The sequence below is a fragment of the Chenopodium album genome, chromosome 6 (genome assembly GCF_948465745.1).
Source record: "Chenopodium album chromosome 6, dcCheAlbu1.1, whole genome shotgun sequence".
In the NCBI taxonomy this organism is placed as follows: domain Eukaryota; kingdom Viridiplantae; phylum Streptophyta; class Magnoliopsida; order Caryophyllales; family Amaranthaceae; genus Chenopodium; species Chenopodium album.
Genome location: NC_137839.1, coordinates 3,849,267 through 3,874,957, shown reverse-complemented (window position 1 = coordinate 3,874,957; position 25,691 = coordinate 3,849,267). Strand labels below are relative to the sequence as shown.

The 25,691-nt window shown below is 35.9% G+C and overlaps 2 protein-coding genes across 6 annotated transcripts; both read right to left on the bottom strand.

The window, feature by feature from the left end:
- Positions 1–7,020: 7,020 nt before the first annotated feature.
- On the bottom strand, positions 7,021–16,937 carry LOC145636522 (uncharacterized). Its single transcript, XM_081688108.1, has 6 exons — positions 16,682–16,937; positions 12,183–12,295; positions 11,897–12,043; positions 9,589–9,712; positions 7,681–7,964; positions 7,021–7,263 (listed from the first exon to the last, which is right to left on the bottom strand). Exons 1-6 carry the CDS (start codon positions 16,935–16,937, stop codon positions 7,171–7,173), a joined length of 1,017 nt encoding a protein of 338 aa, XP_081544234.1. The 3' UTR covers positions 7,021–7,170.
- A 4,927-nt stretch (positions 16,938–21,864) lies between these two features.
- LOC145634313 (uncharacterized) lies at positions 21,865–25,691 on the bottom strand. Of its 5 annotated transcripts, none has more exons than XM_081685732.1 (5): positions 25,080–25,691; positions 24,896–24,979; positions 23,349–23,457; positions 22,697–22,938; positions 21,865–22,388 (listed from the first exon to the last, which is right to left on the bottom strand). In XM_081685732.1, exons 4-5 carry the CDS (start codon positions 22,743–22,745, stop codon positions 22,009–22,011), a joined length of 429 nt encoding a protein of 142 aa, XP_081541858.1. In that variant the 5' UTR covers positions 22,746–22,938; positions 23,349–23,457; positions 24,896–24,979; positions 25,080–25,691; the 3' UTR covers positions 21,865–22,008. The 5 variants fall into 5 exon arrangements, with proteins under 5 accessions (XP_081541858.1, XP_081541859.1, XP_081541857.1 ...); XM_081685733.1 differs by having other exon boundaries at positions 23,418–23,457; XM_081685731.1 differs by having other exon boundaries at positions 22,697–23,457.

Here is a 25,691-nt window from a genome sequence, read left to right as displayed (position 1 = left end):
GACTCCCGGACGGTATAAGGGACCATGGTAAACATTTTGGCAATTATTATTTCCGGGCGAAAAAAGTCAAAAAATTCCAAAATTGAAATCCACGCTTCTTTTTGAGAAATTTTGGATGTTTCGAGACCTGGTGTCGAAAAGTTTTGAGATTTTATGGGATACATATCAGGGTCATATAATGTCATTTGGAACCATATATGATCATAATATGTTATCATAAATGTTCATAGTAGGCTTGAGTTAATTAAATCGGTGCAAGTTGTAAACTGGTAAACTGACCGTTTAAAGGCAAATAGGATGGTTCCACCCATCCAATTGGACTCCTAGAGGGTATTTTCCTATTTGGGACCATGGCAAACATTTCGTAAATTTTTATTTTCGGGCGAAAAAAATAAAAAAATTCTAAAATTGAAGGCTAATATCCATGTTTTTTGAGAATTTTTGGAGTTTACGGGGCCTGGTGTCGAAAATTTTTAAAATTCTTGGGAATACATCTTGGGGTCATATAATGTCGTTTGAAACCATATATGATCATGATTCGTTGTCATAAATGTTCGTGGTAGGCTTGAATTTATGAAATCGGTGCAAGATGTAAACTGGTAAATTGGTCATTTAAAGGCAAATTGGATGGTTCCACACTTTCACCCATCCAATTGGACTCCCGGAGGGTATTAGAGACCATGATAAACATTTCAAAAAAATTTATATCCGGGCGAAAAAAAGTCGAAAAATTCCAAAATTGAAGGCTAATATCCACGCTTTTTGAGAAATTTCGAATGTTTCGGGGCCCGGTGTCCAAAAGCATTGAGATTTTAGGGGATACATCTCGGGGTCATATAATGTTGTTTGGAACCATATATGATCATTATATGTTCTCATAAATGTTCGTGGTAGGCTTGATTTAATGAAATCAGTGCAAGTTGTAAACCGGTAAATTTGTCGTTTAAAGGCAAAGTGGATGGTTCCACCCAGACAATTGGACTCCCGGATGGTATTAGGGACCATGGTAAACAATTCGGCAAATTTTGTTTTCGGGTGAAAAAAAGTCAAAAAATTCCAAAATTGAAGACTAATATTCACGTGTTTTGAGAAATTTTGGAGGTTTCGGGTAGAGCTGTCAATTCGAGTAAACGCGTCGGGTTTGGGTCGGTAAGAGTGGGTTGGGTCAATTCGAATTAATTCCATAACCTATGCGGGTCAAGTTTGGGTTAGGTCATGCTTTAATCGAGTCATGTCGGGTCATCATACTTCTTATCGGGTTTGAGTCGGGTTAATAACAGGTCGGGTTACATTCGGATCGGGTGAACAATAGGTCGGGTTTAATTGGGTTTTCACGGGTTAAAATAATTCTCGGGTTCGGTTCAAGTCAATAATTTGCGGGTTATAATCAGGTCGGGTCATTCTCGTGTTTGAGTCGGGTTCGGTTCAAGTTAATAATTTGCAGGTTATAATCAGGTCGGGTTATTATCGGGTTCAATTCGGGTTCGGTTCAAGTTAATAATTTGCGGGTTATAATTAGGTTAGGTCATTTTCAAGTCAGGTCATTCTCGGATTCAAGTCGGGTTATTTTCAAGTCAATAATTTGCAGGTTACAATCAGGTCGGGTCATTATTTCCAAGTGAGGTCATATTCGGGTTCAAGTAACTATAAATAAATAATTATCATTTTTATCAAGCTAATTATTTCCTTTGACTATAATATATATGGCAATATACTAGGGAACTATAGTCTATATTTAACTCCAAAATTTGAGGATGATGCTCCTTTCTTTTGCTGGCCTGGACCAACTTGGTATCCCTAGACAAAATGCTTTGATCAACAATAATAAGGTGGTATAAATTGCATTTAAGGTGATTTGAAATCAGGTCAGGAACAATTTGGGTTGAATTTAAGTCGGGTCAATAACAAGTCGTGTTGATTTCGAGTCGGGTTAGTAACAGATCATGTTGAATTTTTGGGTCGGGTTAGTAATAGGTCTGGTAAAATTCGGGTCGGGTCAATAACAAGTAGGGCTGAATTTGGGTCAGGTCAATAACAAGTCGGGTTTATTTCGGGTCGGGTTTGTAACAGGTTGGTTTAAATTCGGGTCGGGTTAGGAATGGGTCGGGTTTAATTCAGGTCAGGTTAGTAATGAGTCGGGCTAAATTCGGGTTTTGACGGGTTAAAACAGGTTTGGGTCAATTTTGGTTCAAGTCGGGTTCGGTTCAGGTCAATAATTTACGGGTTACATTTGTGTCGGGTCATCTCCAGGTCAGTTCATGTTTGGGTTCGGGTCTCACATACTCGAGTCAACTCGGGTCTAGGGTTTGTTTCAGGTCGGGTAAGGTCGGGTTTGGGTCACCATTGTTTCGGGTTCAGATGGGTCGGTTAATAATTGAATTTGAGTCGGTATGGGTCGGATCAACTTTTGACAACTCTACTTTCAACAAATAATATCTTCCTCTAAAAAATATAACTTACAAATTTACAATAGACAAATCTTATTTTAGTTTATAATGCAATATGTTTTAATGGTCAAAATTGGATTCCCTTTAAATTAAGCTATACATTAACCAATAAATGCATCACCTCATTTTATTTTTATCCTATAAGCCACAATTAGCTATTAAAAATCCATTATAAATTGAAATTCTTTTAATCATTTTTAACAACAAAAACAATAATTTACTTTAGTTCTACACTAGAAAAATTAAATTAAATTTTCACAAAGGATTACAAAATGGGCATTTCAAGAAAGAGCTTAATTGCAATTATCATAGGAATGATGTTGATTTCATGCATAATTAGTGAAGTTGAAGGAGTTGATATAGGATATGGTGCAATTAGGAAAGGAGACAACAATCCAAGAAAGGCCAAAGTTGGTTCCCCTGCTAACCCTTATGCACGTGGCTGCGAGAAAGTCGTTGGATGTGGAAAAAATCCAGGGAATAAAGATCCTGCGGCTAAGAATTAATTAATTATTTTTTTCTTTATATTAAAATGATCATAGTAGAATAATAAATAGGAAATTTAATTTTCTACTATTAAATGATTGCATAATTTATGCTTATTTTATATTCATTTTGTTAAAAAGAAATAAGTTTAGAGGTTGTATAGAGTTTATTAGGTTTACAAATATCGATTTTGGCTTTGTCAACCTATATATACTAATAAAAGACTACATGCATGTTGATTTTGATCTCATGCAATATACCTTACATTGCATCTTTGTTTTTTATGACAATGTCTATATTCTTTGGAAAAAAAAGTTAAAAGTTGTACCATATGTATAAGCAATGTTTGATACGAGAACATGATCTTATCAGTAATTTTGAATTGATGATAATGTTACTTTTTTGTAGAGTATAAATTATTCCGAGTATTATCTATACTTATCTAGTTATTTACAAAGCATAAGTTCGTGGTGTCTGCGACGAATTCACTCTATCATAATTAGTGATACCTATTATGCATAGCATGTCAATATGAGAACAAAAAAATTGACAAAATGAGTAAATGACGAGTATATATTTACAGCAGACTAGCTTGTTCTGATAAGATAAGCTCAAAAAATATAAGATTTGATGGGTTAGTAACTTAATATCGGCAATCAAAATTCTTTAATCAATTAAAATAAGTATAATGAATCCATATCAGATATAAGATAATTCATATAAGATCATGTAAATTCAAGTTAGTAAAAATCATATGAATATAATGCATTTTGATAAGGGGTCCTCAGATTTGATTTCTATACGAAGTATAATTTATAATTAAATCCCATCGATCGTCATTCATTTAAAACCATAACTATTCAGTATATTAGGGCTTGTTATGATTGACTGAACTGAGTTGAATAGAACTTATTGGAGCTCAACTGAACTGAATATTTTATAAGAGAAGGAAATTAAGAAGTGAACTTTACTAAACTTATTAACTTATTAAAACTGAATTGAAAGTAATCTAAAGAGAACAGACCCTTAGTCGTGGCATGCCTGTGATACTCCAGTGATAAGAAAAATAAATACCAACCACCTAAAAGAATATAGTGGAAAAGGAATATCATTTTTCATTTATCAACAAGAATTATATACGAAGTATATGAACCAAAAAAGTGTATGAACCCAAAAGAACATTATTCCAGTTTAAGGAGAACGAAATAGTTGATACGACATTTGCTTTTGACTAATATCAATCTGGAATTTTATCACAAGCAATACTTTGATTGCGACTTTTAATTAATGTTTGATTTTCCATTATACCCTAATCCTTTCTTTATTATTTTTTTAAATGATAAGTTTAAACTTCACTGTTTTATAATTTTTACAAAGTATTTTGATTAGTTTTTGTGATTTATGCTCAAGATAAAACATAGCTTGGGATATAACTTTTAATTACGGATGATAGTTAAAAATATTAATCATTAAATTTGTGATTGACACACGTTATACTTAAAAGAAAATTGCCAACTAAAAATGGGAAAAATAGTCTTTAGTTTTATACATTTTTACTTCAAAAATGATTTAGCTAGTCATCGCCTCAATAACTCAAAATTTAGAGTTTGTTCTAATAGACTGAAATCAGCTGAATTGAACTGAACTGAGCTGAACTAAACTGAAATGAAAATAAACGTATGAGAACATACCCTTAATGTATAAAACAAACACAATAATGAAGGTTTTCCCTCCCATATTAGTTGTATTGCGTTATTTTATTTCATTTGTTTTACTTACAATGTATAGAACTTTTAGGAGGTAATTAAAGGAAATACTGCTCCATTGTTACATACGAAGTATAATTTATAATTTCTGGTAATTATTAATGATATATTAACAAAATAATTCAAAAATTCCAAATATTATATAACAAAGGTAGTATTAAAATGTCTTTATCAAAAATTCAAAACCATGTGAACATATTTGGATACATCTCTCTTATGTATGATGATTAGTCCAACAACACTCTTATATGAGTAAATTTCACTAGTCAATTAACTAAGGAAAATCAAAAGACCACTTGAGCACTTCTCCGAGAATTAGTTACAAGCACTTTTTTTTAAAATGTATTGTAATTATCTTCACCTAGTCTTCAAAATTCAGACCAAAAGTGCCACCTATCACATTCCTCATTGATTTTTTTCAATTTCACATTAAAAAAAAAAAAAAATTATGTCAAAATGATTATCCTTAGGTCTAATTTATTCCATGTATTCAACTCTACGTGTTTCATAAATCATAACCCCTCTAACTTAGTTTCTTAACGGAAATAATCAATGTTACTCCTTTCCTTTCCTCTTGAAACTCTTTATTTGTTGAATAAGAAATGCATATGACAAACAAAAAATACATGTATTATTTTACTATAGCCTATACGTGATACGGACCAAAAATCTAGTTTTAACTCATAAGATAAATATTTTGGCCCACATTTTATTTCCATAAAAGAAAGTAATTAAGTTAGAGGGGGTGTGATTTATGAAAAACATATAGTTGAATACATGTAAGAAACACATATAGTTGATTTATGATAATGACCTTTTTTTTATTTACAATGATTTAGTTCCAATAAGAGGAGGGGGGAGCTAAGGGAGGGGGACTTGATGAATTGTCAACTTCTTATTGCTTTACTTTGAATTTGCATTACTTTAAATTGGCTTTCTAGATTTGGTTTTTTTCTTTTTTTTCTTTTTTTGATATCCGCCAGTGGCCGTGTTATCCGTGTTGCCTAACACTTGTCATTTGTGTTGTTCTCTAACTATCCTCTAACATAATAGGTCGTCTCCTCATTTAGTATTTTTTCCCTCCAATATTCTCCTTTGGTCGTGTATTTGTGTTGCGCAACATCTGTCATTTGTGTTTTTCTCTTATTATCCTCTCTATAGGTCGTCTCCTCGATTCATCTTTTTTTCTTCAAATATCCGCCATTGGTCGTGTTTTTGTATAGCACTACACCTGTCATTTGCGTTGTTTCCTTATTATCCTCTACCACTATACTATTATAGGTCGTCTCCTCGATTCATCTTTTCCTTCTAATATCCGCCACTGGTCGTGTTACCCAACACGTTATTTGTGCAATTCTTTAGCTATCCTCTACCAATCACTATAGGTCATCTCTTCTTGACGACCCAGGCAGAATATGCTCACTCGCTACCATTCACATTCACATTATACGTCGTTCAATCGTTTTGATATTGCTATTACCGCGAATGAACACTCTATAGTCCACTTATCATATTTAAGTTGACCTGTTACAATTCTATTTCCATTAACTGTTGTTTGTCAACACTTTTTCTTAAGATCCATTGATCAATTGCCAAACTCCCTTCACTTTTCTGCTTTTAAAAAGCTACAAATCATTCAACCCAACATCAAATTAAATTTTGTCCTATATTTCTATTAGGGTCCACTAATATATATGGGTTACTTTCATCTTGTAAATTGGTCATTAGCATTAGATCCTTCTAGTAATTGACATTACGTGTCAATTATGAAGCTTAATAACCATCTAATATCTTAAACAAAAGACCCCTTTGTAAGATTTCATGGGACCCAAAGTATCAAGAATCCTCCATAAAATGTGTCAAAAAAGAATCCTCCATAAAAGAAGTCCCAAACTCAATTCTTTGATCTTCCAAACTAGATTAGATTTCGTGAAGCAATATCAGTGGGATGGAGGAGTATTTGAGTTGATATGAAATTCGATATGTTTTTTTTATACGTAGATTGCGCAAATATATATTATAGACCGTGAAAAAGATACGAATTAAAAACAGAGAAAGTATTAATCACAAATTTACAACATTTTGTCCACCACATTTGTTTTTAAATCACACTTGTACAATTTCAATTTTCATTAACTTAGAAACGTGGATTTTTTTTAATTTTTTTTTTTTAAAGTTTTACTCCCTATCATTTTCATCACATCTGTTTGTATTTCTAATTATAGTTAAAAGGTAATATAGTTTTAGATAAACTTCTTTTCTATTTAATTTTCTTAATTAACTGCAAATTATACTTTATAATATTCATTGTGCACTATACATCAGTAATAAGAAACGCGATTCCTCATTTTCATACAGACTATCAATATTAAAATTTCAATTCCTTGGAGTAAAAATTTAGCTACTCCGTTATATATTACATTCAACACCTCGGGATATTACATGGTTATTATGAAGTTAACCTAGTTTAACTATAGCAACTTGAGCATCTTGAGTCGTTCTTCATGCTCCGGATCCAGCTTAGGTGGGGTATAGCACCCATGTAAATCCTCTACAATATATTCCTGTAAAAGACACCAGAAAAAGGTCAACTTTAAAGCACATTACATGTCCAAACACTGAAGATCAAGATACAGAAGCTGCCACTCCCTTGAACCACTTAAGCATGTCGGTACGATGTCCCAAACCATGTCATTTAATAGAGATTCAACAGCTAAACAACATAGATAATTTGTTTCCAACTAGTTAACCTAACAGCATTATACTTGTATTAAATTTTCTTGATGCAACTGCGAAACTGCTTTGAAAACAACAAAAATTTAGGTGCTATAAATTTCCTACAACTTGGCCTTCAGATCATGCTGCAGATATTCACTAGTGACTGGTATTCACAAGTTCAAATCGTTTATTCGAATAATGCAACAGCATTACAGCAGTGATAGATAACATGCATGGAACTATAAGCGTAACTGCATACTAACCTTTGTCAGCTCTCTCTTTGTAAGAATATGGTAGTGCCTTTGCCATATTCTTTGAACAGCCATGGTAGCAGCAAGGAAACCATATGCAATTCCAAGGATTGCAAAGATCACCACAAAAACAATGACAAGTGCAAAGCATGCTTCCATTGATGCAGGAAAACAATCCAAAATTCCCCATCCATAGCAGCAGTTGTGGCAACCAGCCATGCGTGGATCATTGTTCAGGGAGGAGCAATGAATTATGAGACCACAGAACCCAAGCAACACGAAAAAAGTCACCACTCCTGTTCACAAAAATCAAGACAAATCAGGAAAAAAATGTATAAGATTAGAAGCAGTCATTATTCTGTACTAGCATTTACATTTTACAAGACATAATTGCAAAGAGACAGGGAAATCTACATACTCCAGTACTAGTAATCAGTCAGCAATTATAAAGTTAGCATAAAGAAAGATGGACCACATGATAAGCTGGTTTTAAAAATAAAAAAAAAAAAAAAAAAAAAAACAGACAGCTTAAATGTACATTCACTATATTTCGAAAGTAAATGTGGACGGAAAGGGAGGGGATGGAAGGAGAGAGAGAGACAAAAAGGGAGGTGGGGAAGGAAGAAATGTGATTGCCATTTCCTTCCAAAAATTTTCAACACTGGATGAATTTGGTTTATTAATAATTCCCTTCTCTTTCCTCTTCCCCAAGTCATATCCAAACAAGTAAAGATGAATGACATGAATCCCTCACTCCCTCTTCTCTCCCTTTTTCTCCATATTACCCTATCGTAACACACTGTAAGTATGCATGTCGCAGTGTTTCACATCCAAACACATTGAAAGGGGAAAAGAAAGATTCAAAGAGAATCGAGCATTTACCACTGACCACCATACTCAGTTGTAGTTGCTTTACTACTCAAATTTTTGCTTTAATGAACTGCTGAGAATCCCGTATTAGAACCTACTACATACTCTCCTAAGTTCTCAATATAATCAAAACTTTCAAAGCCACATAAACCAAATGAAGGTTTTGTCTGGTCTAAGTTCAAAAAAAAAACTAAACAAGTCTTATCTCCTCCTAGCCCAATTGTCATACTTTCTATGTTACATACTCTATGTTCTTATTTACCAGGAAATCAAATTTACCTCCTGATTAAGGTCATCTAGTGTGCTGTGATGGTGACTGATTAGCAATCCCAAAGATTTTAGAAGTGTCAGCAGGACAGTGGTCAGGAAAAAAGGCATGTCAAGTTACAAATATGTTAGCAACACACAACTAACTCTCACTATTCTATGTTAAATGCTAGCCATAAAATAAGGGTAGGCCCATCTTCAGGACTTCAGGTGCCCAGTCCCCATGTCAATTAAATAAAAAAAAAAACTCAAGTAGCTAGCCAGATGGGTCCACTAATCAGATTGCCACTCTAGAACCTGGATAGCATTTATTTTTTGCTTATTATGCTTGGAAATTATCCAACAATCTCCACAATAGGCAGTTGGCACTAAATTAAGAACATGCCCCTTTTACAATCAAAGGTTCACTTTTCCTCTTCATTCTGTGTAATTTGTCTGGTTGTAAAATAGGAAAGATGCAAAATGGTTAGAAGAAAACTGTTGCATAATTTCAACAGTATCTCGTTTTTCAAACAACGTGCTCTTAAACTGTCAACAGTCAATTGATAACTCCATCTCTATCCTCCATTTACTTTCGCATCTCTCTCATGTCACACTGTAGAAATATAGTATGCCACAGTGTCATTAGAGTGCTCAATAGCGATTTAAATTTCCGTGCAAATTCGAACTACAGAAAATATTGTTGCAGAATCCCCAAAAAGGCCCTATTTTGCCCCTTTTCTAGTAGAAATTATCGTGAATGCAGCAAATAAATGGAAAGTCAGGAGGCATAAGAAAATTTACCTATGCAGTAGTAAAATGGTATAGGATGCGTTGACAATATACGATCCCATCCATCACTAAATGAATTCCTGAAAGCCCCATCTTTGTCCATGAGATAAGCAAAGGCTCCCATTGCCGCAATTGCCTGAAAAGACTGGTTGTCAGAGACAAATTTATTTGGAAACACTATGGGAAAAAAATCTAATCTATATAGGAAGCTAAACTTAATAAAACTTCCATTATCTCAAGGCTAATACATTTATGAGAAGAATGAACTGCTGTTCAGGGATCAATTCGGAAGTCAAGCTATAAACTTTGAGTCTAATCAAGAATAGTTCTCCGCAGGAATTAAGGATGTACTGCTGTCCAGGGATCGGTTTGGAGATTAAAAGCCCCCTATGTCTCATTTGTGCATTGAAAACTGGAGATAAAGAATTTGATGAATTTGAAAATTTTCCAACTTTCCTTTTAGAGAGCCATAAGTGGTGTACTATTTACTGCTTTAAAATTGCAATAATTGATAAAACAATTGAGAATAAAAGAAAGTGTATTAAATACAATACTTATAGGATGGAAGGAGACAAATAATCAGCCTAATTTCATAAACTTATCATCAAAAGGAAAACCCTCCAAGCTAAACAAGCAAATCACATGCCCAAGGATTGCATTCAATTGTCCTGAAGTCCTCCAAATGAGAATCAAGCCATCCACTCATAGTTTGCTCAGAACTCATGGTGCTTATATCATCCAATAAACATTCATAATACAGAAAAACCCTCCCAGCTAAACAAGCAAATCACATGCCCAAGGATTGCATTCAATTGTCCTGAAGTCCTCCAAATGAGAATCAAGCCATCCACTCTTAGTTTGCTCAGAACTCATGGTGCTTATATCATCCAATAAACATTCATAATACGCCAAATACAGAAACCGAATTCCCTTAGTTACTAACTCCATGACCCCAACCATCATAGCAACAGATGATCTTGAGCTTCCCTAAAAGACATTTTTGTAACCTTGGAAGAATTAGAAACTTCAAATGCTATGGCCTATGGTTCTTGTCCACAAAATACAACCACATAGCAACATTATACTTTATTCATATTTCTTATTCTCCCTAAGGTAAAAATCACCAAGAATTTGTTAAGCAATCAAACATAGTGATCATCCATAGAAACATTAATTGATCCAAATGAAGGGAGATTGATATTTTCATCCAAGAAAATCAATAACACTGCACTTATTTTTTAAACACTTAAAACTTTTCAAGATTTGATTGTCATAGCTTAAATCTTCAAGTGGAAACTACTACCATCCAAAAGAAGAATAAACAGATTTCAGATCAATCTTAATTGAGTCACATCAAATTGAATGACACAAACTTATCCTCCCCTTGTAAATAACTAAATACCCTATACGAAGTATAAACATTAACATAGCAACAAATTATCCACCAGTAGATAAGCATCTTGAAGACATTACAGCTCTCAATACAAAAATCCAAATGAAAAATAAAATGAAATACTACAAAGACTATGTCAAGGAGTAGATGATATTCCCAAGTTCCAATTCAACATACAATAATACAAGTTATAAAATAACAAACGATGGAGCATAACAGTGACTTGAGAAAGATAAAACCAGATTTATAACTATAGCACTTGAGAAATTTATTCCCAGCTAGCCCTGTCAAAGTCACTTTCTGTAACTTGATTTTTTGACATCATTTACTTGAGTCACATCAAGGCAGAAGGGAGGTAAGAGAAACAGAGCAACTATATAGAAAATCTTATACACCAAGGTACTAACTACAGCAGAAATGAACAAGTAATTGCTATCGAAATCAGCATAGCCTTGTATAAAGAAGGTGAAAAAGAAAAGGAAAAAAAAAAAGCTACTGAAAATATTTTGGTTTCTTACTACTCTGCTTCCTCCAGCTCATTTATCTTACGGTACTAGCCTTTTGAAAACTTTGACATATGATATTCAGATTTTTCAAGTTTGCATGCTTAAATATGAGAAGAAACATGAAACTACTGGATTAACAAGAAAGTTCCTACCCTTTTAGATTATTAAATACCTAAGAGACTACACAGTAGCCACTAATAAATATAAAAACATAAGAGCAAACCGCCACTCAAGTAGTCAGTAGACAAGAGAAAACATACTGTGTAATTATTAATAACAACAAAAATCAAACCCAAAACAGAATTATAAACACCAAATCAAACACCTATAAGCAAATCTTATGCTTGATTCTTTTCGCTGGTTTTGTTCGCCACATTATTAGCATCCCCATAAAAAGGAATAAGATCAAAGCTCTACTTACAGTCTGTACAGCCAGGAATACAAGGAGAACATCTCTAGCAACAAATAGCCTGAACTTCAATTTTCGCCAAGTGTTGTCTTCAAATGATTCAACGCGAAGATGAAATTGTGCTTTGCAAGTCGTGCAATGTGAAAAGGCAAAACCTTCCTGCATAAGTTTATAGATAAATCAGGTCAATTGAAGTACCATTATATCTTATTTAATTATTATTAATACCATACAAAATTGAAAGAGATATTGCCATCATTCATATTATAGTAATTCTTTTTTTGGAAAGACAACTTGCCTTCACCGAACGCCAATGATCGAGACATGAACGATGAACAAACTGCTGGGTGCCTTTGCACATACATGGTGATATCAACTCATCATCTGCAAAGCAAACATATGCTGTGTTGACTGCCCAGAGAAAAGGTAAGACAAAATAACAAGGTAAAGAGGGCTGAAGAAAGTGACACACTTCACACTATGGATCTCCATGAAGTAAGCCAGTAACAGCAAACATTACAGTTCCACATACATAAATAACTTACATCTAGGAGTAGTAGCATACTTCAAAAGACGCAACAGAAGAAATATCAAATAAAAGTTTCAAATAACAAAAAAAGAAATACATATGATTTGCAGACATCTGTTCTTCTAAAAAACACTAAATATCCCAGTCACAAGACACGGTTAAATAAACAGCTAATTTATAAAGCTTTAAGCTTCAACTAATCCTAATTCCTAATTAAAGACGTAAAATCATAACCACAACTACAAAATAGTTTCCTAAACAATTAGCTTCCCGCATACCAAATTTTCACTTCCAACAACAAAAAACAGCAACAGCAATGACAACAAGAACAATCATGTATCATGCAGGTAATAAAATCAACATGTACACATCGTTAGCCCTCACCTAAGTTCAAATTGGTTAAATTACACCAATTGATCCCCAAATTTCACCTTCTACTAATCGTAAAAATGTGAAATTGCACAATCCCTCATCATCTTTTCCCTCTCATTGCTCTAAAGCTAGAAAACATATTCTCGAAACTAGTTTCAATCAGTAGCTAAATACCCCCCTCCATTCCGAAATAATATTAACATTGCCTCCATTCCTCAACTCCGCCAGTGGGTTTCCCGCTGCCAGTCCCAAGCCTGGATAAAGGAGGAGGGTTACGGTAGGCCAGTGACAGCCAGTATAAAACTTCGTCACATCCCATGACATGAGCCAAACAGATATTTTCGTGGGGGCGTTCCCTACTCAGCGACGCGCTGCACTTCCTAGACCCGGGTGTAGTGATAAGTATGCAAGGGTTGCTAGGTCGTCGCCCAGAAGCGACGCGCCACATTGCCCGAGTGTGGTGTCAAATGAGCAAGGGCGTGCCATTGGGGCGTTCCCTACTGAGCGACGCGCTGCACTTCCCAGACCCGGGTGCAGTGATAAGTATGTAAGGGTTGCTAGGTCGTCGCCCAGAAGCGACGCGCCATATTGCCCAATTGTGGTGTCAAATAATCAAGGGCTTGGAGTTGGGATCAGGAGGGAGCGTGGGAGAAAAGAATTTAGTTTGCGGATTGGTTCTTGGAATGTGGGGTCTCTTACGGGAAAATCAGCAGAATTGGTAGAAGTAATGAAAAGACGACGCGTGAACATCATGTGCCTCCAAGAGACAAGATGGACAGGAGAAGGAGCTCGAGGCTTGGTTTTGGGGTATAAGGTATGGTATGTTGGGCAAGAAACGAGCCACAGAACAAGGAATGGTGGAGCTAGGAACGGGGTTGGTGTGGTTCTCGATGAGAGGTTGGCAAAAGAGGTGATCGAGGTCTATCGGAAGAACGATAGGTTGATAAGGCTGAAGTTGCTATGTGGCAAGGAGATTGTGAATGTTATCAGTGCTTATGCTCCCCAAGTGGGTTTAGATGCAGAAGAGAAACGACAATTTTGGGAGGACCTAGACGAGGTGGTGCAGGGTGTCCACCACTCAGAGAAGTTATATATTGGAGGGGATCTAAATGGGCACGTTGGGGCGAGCCGAGATGGCTATGAGAGTGTCCATGGAGGCTTTGGGTATGGGCAGAGGGACGCCGGTGGGGAAGCTATTATGGATTTTGCCCAATCATATGATTTAATTTTGGCTAATACTTGGTTTAAGAAGAGGGATTCACACTTGATAACTTTTCGGAATGGAGCAAATGCAACTCAAATAGACTTCCTGCTCACAAGGAGCATAGATAGACAAAGTTGCATAAACTGTAAGGTTATCCCAGGGGAGAGTGTGGTCACCCAACACCGGCTATTGGTAATGACTATTCGTCTGAAAGAGAAGGCGAAGAAAAAAGTTAGACAAGAAGAACCAAGGATAAGATGGTGGACCCTAAGGGATGCAAAAGCTAAGGTTTTTACAGAAAAGGTAATTGAAGAAGCGGATTGGGATGGAGAGGTGGATCCGGACATGACTTGGTTACGAATGAAGAACTGTTTCCTAAGAGTGGCCAAAGAGGTCTTAGGGGAAGTAAGGGGAAGAACTTCGGTACAGAGAGATACTTCGTGGTGGAATGAAGAGGTGAAAGCAGTAATTAAGCAAAAAAGGGAATGCTATCAAGCCTTAGGAAAATGTAGGAGTGATGAAACCTTGGCAGCGTATAAGGAGGCTAAGAGCAAGGCAAAGGCAGCTGTTCGCCAAGCAAAAGAAAAGGCATATCAGGAGGTTTATGAAAAGCTTGATTCCAAGGAGGGAGAAAGGATCATTTATAAGATGGCAAAGAGAAGACAAGAGGCAAGGAAGGATATTGGCATGGTGAAGTGTGTCAAAGATAAGAACCAAATGGTCCTAGTGCAAGAGGAGGGCATCAAGGACAGGTGGAAGGGGTACTTCGATGAATTATTTAATGGAAGTAATGGAGTTGTGATAGGAGATACCTCTATGAGTGATGAAGAAATCAACATGGAGTATGTGCGAAGGATTAGGAGAGTAGAGGTGGAGATTGCACTGAGGAAGATGAAACCTAAGAAGGCGGTTGGCCCTGATGGGGTACCGATAGAGGTGTGGAGGTGTTTGGGTAAGATTGGTATTGATTGGTTAACAAACCTTTTCAACAAGATATGGACGGCTACAAGGATCCCACAAGATTGGAGGAAGAGCACCTTGGTCCCGGTTTATAAAAACAAAGGAGACGCTCAAGATTGTTCTAACTATCGAGGAATTAAGCTTATGAGCCATACTATGAAGTTGTGGGAAAGGGTGATTGAACAAAGGTTGAGGGCATGCACAAGCATTTCAGATAACCAATTTGGTTTTATGCCTGGGAGATCTACTATGGAGGCAATCCATTTGATAAGACAAATGATGGAGTTTTATAGGGTAAAGAAGAAAGATCTTCATATGGTCTTTATTGATTTGGAGAAGGCATATGACAAGGTGCCAAGAGAGATACTTTGGTGGGCAATGTTGAAGAAAGGTATCCCACGAAGGTATGTAGACCTAGTTAAGGATATGTATCGGGATGTGTCAACAAATGTGAGGACATGCGGAGGGTTGACAAAAGATTTCCCTATTACAATCGGATTGCATCAAGGGTCTGCATTAAGCCCTTTTCTTTTTGCAACGGTTCTAGATGAATTAACTAGACCAATTCAAGATGAGGTTCCATGGTGTATGCTGTTCGCAGATGATATCGTTTTGGTGGATGAGACTAAGGATGGGGTTAATGTCAAGTTGGAGCAATGGAGGCAAAGGTTGGAATCTAGAGGGTTTAAGCTAAGTCGGAGTAAGACTGAATATTTGGTATGTCGTTTTGGCACTCAGAGGGGGACACGCAATGAAGTGGTGAGTTTGGATGGAAAGGATTTGACCATGAGTGAATGTTTTAAGTACCTAGGGTCGATCATCCAGAAGAATGGTGACATTGATCAAGACGTGACCCACAGGATTAAGTCAGGGTGGCTTAAATGGAGAGCGGCCACGGGAGTGTTATGCGACCGCAGCATTCCCTTAAAGTTGAAGGGAAAATTCTACAGGACTGCCATACGACCAGTGTTGCTCTATGGTACAGAATGTTGGGCTTCTAAGAAAGAGCATATTAAAAAGATGGAGGTTACGGAAATGCGCATGTTAAGGTGGATGTGTGGAAACACTTTAAGAGATAGAATCAGAAATGAGGTTATTCGCAAGAAAGTAGGTGTGGCGGGCATTGTAGATAAACTAAGGGAAAATCGTCTGCGTTGGTTTGGACATGTAAGACGGAGACCCGAGGGTGCACCGGTGCGAAGAGTGGAAGAGTGGGACCATGGAGGGATTAAACGAGGAAGAGGGAGACCAAAGATGACTTGGTTGGAAGGAGTGAGGAAGGATATGAAGTGCATGGATTTACGTGAGGATGAAGTTTTGGATCGTAAGGGATGGAGGAGAAAGATTTATGTTGATGACTACACGGAATAATCAAACTTGGTTCATGTTAGCCGACCCCACTTTTGGGATTAAGGCTTTGATTGATTGATTGATTGATTGATTGCCTCCATTCCTCATGATTACAACTACTGCCATAATATTAGTAAATAATCATCCAGGCCACTTATTACATGAACCAATTTCACACTCTCCCCATCACTCAATCTACATACGCCATATTAAGAAATTCGATCAAAAACCAATACCACCAACCATTTTTCTAAACAAATTCCAAAATAGTATACATAATTATTAATTCCACACTAAAAACAAAAGAAACAATAATCATTCCAAAATTTCTCACAAAATTGTCAAATATTAAAACAATTCAAACCAAAAAAAAAGAATATACCATCCTCTCCATCACATTCAAGACAAATACGACAACAAGGAGCAGAACCAGCTTCAAGATCATCATCATCATTGCCACCACCGCTTCCGCCGCCATTATCATCAGCTTCTCCCTTCACTATCTCAGTAGAAAAAGAAGCCGACTTCACAACAACTTCATCTTCATCATCATCATCATTTTTCATCGGAAGTAAAGGATCAGTATCTCTCTCCTCTGAATCCCTTACTCCTAAAGATGATGATGATGATTCCTCCATTTGTACCTCACCTTTCATCTTCACTCAGAATTTTTCCCCAATTATCAAACCCTAACATCAAAATTTAAACATCAATAATCAATCAAACAATTCATATTTTTCTTTAACAAGATTTCAACAAATTCATACCAGAATTTCAACAAAATTACAAAATTTGGCATGATTATTGCAGTTCAAAAGCAAAAAATTGATGATTAAAACAAGTTTTGAGATTGAATTTGCGTACCGATTGAGTCTTCGAGAAATTGATTGTGGAGTTCAGTAAATTGGAGAGAGAGAATGAAAACGACGCGTTTTTTTTTTTTTTTTTTATTCTTTTTTTCTGTTATAATGCGGAAAGTTTTACTGGTATTATTAATACTATTTTAATTTAATTCATCACTTGGTTAATTAGTGAAAATTGGAAAGAGAATTTGATGATGAATTTCTTAGAAAAAGCCAAGCAAAATGTGGATAAGTTCCATGGAGTTGGTATAGGATTGGACTACTATTTAGTCTATAAGACAAGAAAGTTGGCACCAATTAGAGAGTACGAGTATATTGCTGAATAAATTTTTGAACGGTTACTGAATTATGTGTAACTTGTAAGTGATTGATTGATGAATGTTGTACGCTTTTTATATAAACTTATTATCTCTAAAAACAGAAAGATACGAATAAGTTTTTATAAAAATCTTTGTTTAAGGTTAGTCACTTTACTACCAATTTTGCTTTCCCCTTTGCTCTTAATTTCAATCATTAACCTACAGCCTACTAAAGAACGAAGTTATTAGTTGTAAGGTCAGCAACCGTAATTGTTAGCCTCATCTCTTAGGGGGCGTTTGGTTTGAAAAGTGAAAACGGAGTGGAAAGGAAACAAATAATAAGAGGGGAGAAAGGAATCATTTAGCTATTACCTTTTCATTTGTTTGGTTTAACCATAAAAGGGGTATTTATTAAGAGGAAGGTAAGGGTATTTGTTACCCCAAGTTTTTGGGAGGTAACAAATAAGGGGTAATCATTACCCTTAGTTAATGGTAATTGTTACCATGCCTTCAAACCAAACACATGGTAACGGTATTGGTTTAATCGAATCCGTTTCCAGTTAAAAAAATACACCAACCAAACGCCCCCTTAATGTCTATCTCCCTCTTAATCAATCTTCTCTCTAATCAGCTCGTTGACTAATAAAAAGAAACTTTAACTACGAACTTACTTTTTTTCGTTGAGTTGATCATTTAACATTATTGAAACCAACACAACTATAAGGTCACTAGTTCAAATCTCATCTATCCTTCCTTCAAAGTGAAATATTTAGTCATAATATTTTAGTTGAGTTGGTCCTTCGACAAGGAAAAATATCGATTTCAAACAAGACATATGCTACTTTCACAAGATAATACATGGGTAGATTACTTATTTGGACAATATATATCAATCATTATGTGAAGTAGACTATGTTTTTTTTTTGGTCATTTTAGTATTATTAAATTATTTTTACTGTGGACATTTATGACGATGTATGCTAATAACCCCATATTATTTTGAAACTAAGGGCTTCTTTTGATTTGCTGAATTGAGCTAAGCTGATCTAAACTGTTTATGAAAGAAAGAAATTAGAAATTGAACTGAATAGAACTGAAATTAAACGGAAGAGAACAGGTAGTAAGAACTTGCTTTAGTTGTTGAAGTCAGCTGACTTCACAATTAGTGGTGGAGTCAATCAACATTTTCATAGTAAATTATTAGGTCCGACAAGGCACTAAGTGCAAAGTTAACATGTTGAGCAACTTACAATTCATCAAACTAAGTATAAGTCTCTCTTACTGTGGATATGTAATACTTCGTAAAGTAATTAAGTAAGCCCTACTCTTAAAGATTGCTCTACATGACTTTTCATGGTCATTGATACATGTTTACTTTGTATCATTTATATTTTCACACATAAAATTTGTAATAATTGATATTCTAAATAAATTCATTGAAATGAACCTAACACAGTAACACATAACTGAATTTATTCTTATAAATTGATTTATGATCAAAATGGTATATGTTAGAGGCTTAGAGCCAAAATAATGCAAAGGAACAATATTTGAGTGCGGAGGGAGTAATAGATTATTGCGTGATATCCAATCATTATTCCATGTTTTTTAACAAAAAAAAAAATAAGTTATTTGTATAAAGAGCAGATTAATGAAGCAATTGATAGTAAAGTGTACGTCTTAAACCACACGTAATGATTATTGTTAAAGCATACTTGAGCACCTTACAACAATCAGTGTCTTCAATTCTGCATGCTAGACAATATACATGGCTAGATTGTGTCACAGTAGCCAACCAAGGTATTGATCGCGGAAATGACTAACAGCCAGGGTAGTTTACTTTACGTCGAGTGCTGTGCACCACTAGCAGGTAGCTGGTTAGGGTTGGTATGATTGCTACTGTTGTGCTCTTTGTGGTGGATCGCATGGCAGTGGAGAGTTGCCGGTGTCAATGGGCAGCACAATATTGGATTATTGGTCCTCACTAGAACTATCAAAAGTTGACCCGACCCGAAATACCGACTCAAACCCGATTATTAACCGAACCATCTGAGCCCGATAAAATGGTGACCCAAACCCGACCTGACCTGACCCTAGACCCGAGTTGACCCAAGTATGTGAGACCCGAATCCGAACATGAGCTGACCTGGAGATGACCCGACCCGAATGTAACCCGTAAATTATTGACCTGAATTGAACCCGACTTGAACCGAAATTGACCCAAACCCGTTGTGACCCATTAAAACTCGAATTTAACCCGATTTGTTACTAACTTGACCTGAATTCAACCCGACCCGTTCCTAACCCGATCCGAATTTAACCCAACCTGTTACAAACCCGACCCGAAATCAACTCGACTTGTTATTGATCTGACCCAAATTCAACCCGACTTGTTATTGACCCGACCCGCATTTTACCAGACCTGTTACTAACCTGACCTAAAAATTCAACCTGATCTGTTACTAACCCGACTCGAAATCAACACGACTTGTTATTGACTCACCTAAATTCAACCCAAATTATTCCTAGCCCGATTTCAAATCACCTTAAATGCAATTTAGACCACCTTATTATTATTGATCAAAGCATTTTGTCTTGGGAGACCAAGTCGGTCCAGGCCAGCAAAAAAAGATCATCATCCTCAAATTTAAGAGTTAAATATAGTATATATTTGTTGTATGGTCAAAGGAGATAATTATCTTCATAAATTATAAACTATAGTTCCCTAGTATATTGCCATATATATAAATATTATAGTCAAAAGAAATAATTAATTAGCTTTATAAATCTATTTATAATTAGTTGAACCAAAATATGACCTGACTTGAAAATGACCCGACCTGATTGTAACCTACAAATTATTGACTTGAACATAACCCGACTTGAATTCAAGAATGACCCGACTTGGAAATGACCCAACCTAATTATCACCCGCAAATTATTGACTTGAATCGAACTTGACTTGAACTCGAGAATGACCCGACTTGAAAATGACCCAACCTGATTATAACCCGCAAATTATTGACTTGAACCAAACCCGACTCAAACCCGAGAATGACCCAACCTAATTCTAACTCGCAAATTATTGACTTGAACCGAACCCGACTCGAACCCGAGAATTAGCCTAACCCGTTTTAACTCGAATTAAACCTGACCTATTGTTCACCTGACCCTAATGTAACCCGATCTGTTATTAACCCGACCTAACCCCGACCCAAACCCGATAAGAAGTATGACCCGACGTGACCCGACTCAAGCATGAACCAACCCAAACCCGACCCGCATAGGCTATGGAATTAATATGAATTGACTCGACCCGAGTTGATCCGACCTACTCTTACCGACCCAAACCCGACCCGTTTACCCGAATCGACAGGTCTACCCGAAACCTCCAAAATTTCTCAAAAAGCGTGGATATTACTATATTAGCCTTCAATTTTGGAATTTTTTGACTTGTTTTTCACCCGGAAATAAAAATTGCCAAAATGTTTTCCCTAGTCCCTAATACCCTCCGGGAGTGCAATTGACTGGGGGTAACCATCCAAGTTGACTTTAAACGACCAATTTACTGGTTTACAACTTGCATCGATTTCATTAACTCAAGCTTACCACGAACATTTATGACAACATATAATGATCACATATGGATCCAAACGGCATTATATGACCCCGGGATGTATCCCCTAAAATCTCACTAGTAGAAAAAGGCTCATTTGCGTCGCTCATTTATAGTGTATTTGCGTCGCTTCTATGAGCGACGCAACTGCTCGCGACGCAAATGACTTTTAAGTCATTTGCGTCGCTCCTAGACGCGACGCAAATAAGAGTCATTTGCGTCGCTCCTTTATAAACGAGCGACGCAAATGACTTTTTTGATAAACTTATTTTTTGTCATTTGCGTCGCTCCTTTATAAATAAGCGACGCAAATGACTCTTCTGAAAAACTTATTTTTTGTTATTTGCGTCACTCTTTTATAAAGGAGCGACACAAATAACTCTTCAGATAAACTTATTTTTGGTTATTTGCGTCACTCCTTTATAAAAGAGCGACGCAAATGACTTTTCTGATAAACTTATTTTTAGTCATTTGCGTCGCCCCTTTATAAACAAGCGACGCAAATGACTCTTCAGATAAACTTTTTTTGTTATTTGCGTCGCTCCTTTATAAACAAGCGACGCAAATGACTCTTCCAATAAACTTATTTTTTGTTATTTGCCTAGTGTAAATAATTTGAACTTAAATTTTTTCTTACTTGAGAGATACATATTGTAGTATTTATATATGAGCGCATTAGTGCATAGGTATGTTAATAATGTAATCACAAATGCTAGATTCAGTTTAAATGATTTGAAAAACAAAAGTAACATTCATTAATATGAACAGAATCAGAATGCAATTGACAGTAATTGACATCTTTATTCAAACATAAAATCACACCCATTAAATACTTTTCTGTTTAAAACATTGATTTTAGAAGATTGCTAGTGTATTACTAGAGACTACTAGGACTGATACTTCATATAGTATTAAGCAGCTTCTTAACACCTTAGAGGTGTCCACCCTCAAACTTGAAACCCTGAGGCATCAAACCCGGATTGGTTATACCTCCTTTCGAATCCTCCATCATTGGTGCTTGATGATACTGATTCATCACGGCGAAATTAAAAACCCCCATCCTCTGAGACAGATTAGAAAAATGGGAAACATCTCGACTACCTTCCAAATCAAATTCATTCATCATATGAACCTCATTCATGAACCTGAACTTGTAGCTCTGAGAAACATCCACATTCGCAACCTTATCCTCCCCTGCTATGAGATGGCTGCTATTGCTCATCATCCCTAGCACAGGATTCTCAAAATCGCGAACATTATTGTCCCAATAATCCATATTCCCAATGGTACTAGACCCCGAAGAATTGCAACCTACATCATTGCTCAAAATTAGTATAACCTGCACAACATAATATTGCAGGCATCACTATAATGACACTATGCAAGATAAAGTCACCACTGTCAAACCTATTAACCTTACAGCCTTACCAAAATTAATCTATCATAATTCCAACTACAATCTCCAGAATGTAATATAACCGAGAACGAATTACCCAAATTAACCAATAAATAACAACATAGAAAGGAATTAGATTCAGCTAAACATAACATCAAACACATGGTATGCAACTCACAAATTATGTATAAAAAAACAATCATAAAAAGAAAAAAGAAACAACCTTTTCTCCCAACGATTAGCACTGAACAAAAGATGAATAGTATGATCATCCAAATTAGATTGATTGGAAAGATAAGCAGAGATCATCTGCCCAACAGCAGTATTTCGATCCGGAAACCGCCATAACTCAGCAGAACACCCAATACTTTGCAAGTGAGAGAGAAGCTGAATACACTGAGAGCTCTTTCCACTTCGATCTAACCCTTCTAATACAACCAAAGCACCTCTTGATTATAGACTGACCTGTGAAAGAGGGTTCATATTTAAGCCAGGGTGATTACAACCCTAACAGTCATGCAAATCGGACTTGGAAATGAGTATGTGAGGTTGCTCTCTCTCTCTCTCGGGGGAAAGAGAGTTGTTGAGCTAAAAGAAAGAATGAAAAATAGTTACTCTAGCAATGCTTCACAAGATCAAAATCATGAATGATATTATAAACAATGGTCATGAATGATATTTGGGCTATGAAACTCATGTTTAGAGCAAGGATAGGTTTGAAGCTGATAAAAATTAACCTATACACAATTCTATTTGATGGTTGTCAACTAGACCAAAACCTAATGCAGAGGAAAATCTTAGCAAAATTGAAGTTTTACTGGCCAATATTCGCACAAACTATTGGCCATCAAATGGTTTTGTCAAAGAAGCTTTGCCTGGAGATGTCATCAAGATTCTGGATCGTGTCATTCTTGAACACATAGACTGTCCAGATAGCAACTTACGGTTGGAGGCCCTGACTTCTATACTCGAAACAGCACTTTCCTGCACAACAGAGATCCCAGCAGAAAGGTTAGACATGAGTGATGTTGCTGCAAAGCTATCATCAATCAAAAACAAGCTCCTTGGAACTCGTTTACAACGAAGAAGGAGAATGCAAGCAGGTAATGTATCAACTACTACTTTTATTTGCCTCACTAATGAATAATTATTACTGTAGGTTTTTACTTTTCTATTAGATTTTATATTCTTTTCTTCTTGGTGCAGGGACACGAGGGTGATCGATCAGTGTTTTACCAATTTCAACAGCACGCCCATGAGCATGCTTGTGATTTGATAGCCTTGAAGAAGAAGATGAGCTCATAAGCTGCAGTGACTTCTCATAAAAAGCTTCTTTTTTCTTCTTATCAATAACTAGTCCCTATGTGTTCTCACTCAGGATCAGAACATCAGAGCAGCTATCTTGTTCAGAATACAGTTTTAAGTTATTTTGATGTTTTTATTTTGCTTGCTTAGATGTGTAATGACGAAAATTTCTTAATCCTTAGTTGCATTAGGTATTTGATGATAAACGTAATATATTGCAATGCCCATTTCCCAATGGCCAACAGATAGGTTTGAAGATCAGATACATCTTGATTGATCAAATTTTCAAGATTTCGGGTTTCTGTGTTCCTAAGATGAGCAAATTGTAGCTTATCTGAAGAAATTTCATCTTTAAAGGCAAAGGCAACTAATGTCAGCACACTAGCAATAAGAAAATAGAAGCCAGACGCAATATTTCCACTCATAAATTCTTATGAAATAAAAGTGTCAAACACAAATCTGTGTACTACATAGACGGTTCTTGTATAATGCAAAGTACTTGTTTCGGTATAAGGATAAAAAGAAAAGGTATTAGGCATGAATTTTGAAAGAAAAATCATGCATAACAACTAACTTAATCAAATTCATCATTTCTTGTACTGATACATAATCCTAATCCCAAATTGAAGCATGCAGAAAAAACATCAAAAATCTTTTTTCCATCCAAAACAATGACATTTATAGATTAAGTTCCGGAATTACAAAATCAGGAGGAGAACTATAATAATTACATAAAAAGCACTCCCTACTCCAAACATAAAACAAAAACAAAACCCTCAACCTCGTCCATACAACATGACATACACAAGGTCGCACAACAAGAGGTATTGTATCGACTACGAAGACAAGCTGCTTTCATACTTTCACAATCTACATTCTACATAGCAAAAAAGATTGGCACAAACAATAACAGTATGACAACTACATGAAAACATTCACATTCGCAACCTAAACCGCCCCCATAAGGTGATCAGTCTAGGGAAAAACACACTCAAACAACACAAATTCCAGCTAAAATCCTCAACTCAGCAAAGAAAACACAAATTCCAGCTGAAATCATCAACTTAACCAATAAAAACACAAATTTTTATCTAATTGAGCTTTATCTAACAACTACCTCTTTCGCGGCAGTAGCATAGCCGTGAGATCCGAAAGCTGGAGCAGATGGTCCAGAATTCCTGTGAATTTGACGCCCTAGCACCTGAATAACATCACAACAACATCAATTTCCATCAATTCAAAAATCACACAAACATTTTAAAAAATTACAATCAATTCAAGAAATTGTTCTAAAATTTTACCGAAACACCACCACGAACAGCTTTTCGCCGCGCAATCCCTAACATATTTCTACAACCAAAAAAAAATTCAACGCAATTAATTTTCAAATATTTTCTAATACCTGATTTTGAAAATTCAAAAATCAAAAATTCATACAACAAAAATTCGGATCTAAATTTTTGACTGAAATTCGAACAAAAATTATTTATGACTGAAATGGGACGAATTTCTTAGGGTATATTGCGTCGCTGCCAAAAACCCTAGAAATCCCCCCACGAAATCCCCCAATCGAACTTGAAGACCGAAATTGAATTTTTTGGGGCTTTTAGGGTTCGAATTTGTATGCTTTTGAGTTGATTTTTTGCTCGAAATGGGGGATTTTTGGTCGGAAACAATCAATTTTTCTGGGTTTAAGGCTTCGAATTTCTTATTGTTTTTGGTCTAAATTTTTGCTCGAAATTGCTCGAATTTGCAGCCGATTATGGGTCTTCGACTTCACTGCGATTTCAGATGTTAAATTTGCTGGGGAAACGCAAGTTTTTGGCCGAATTTGTTGGATTTCAGAGACAAATTTGTGGGTGTTTTGCTGTAGAAATTCGCTGGAATTTAAGAACTCTTGTTTTTTTTTTTCT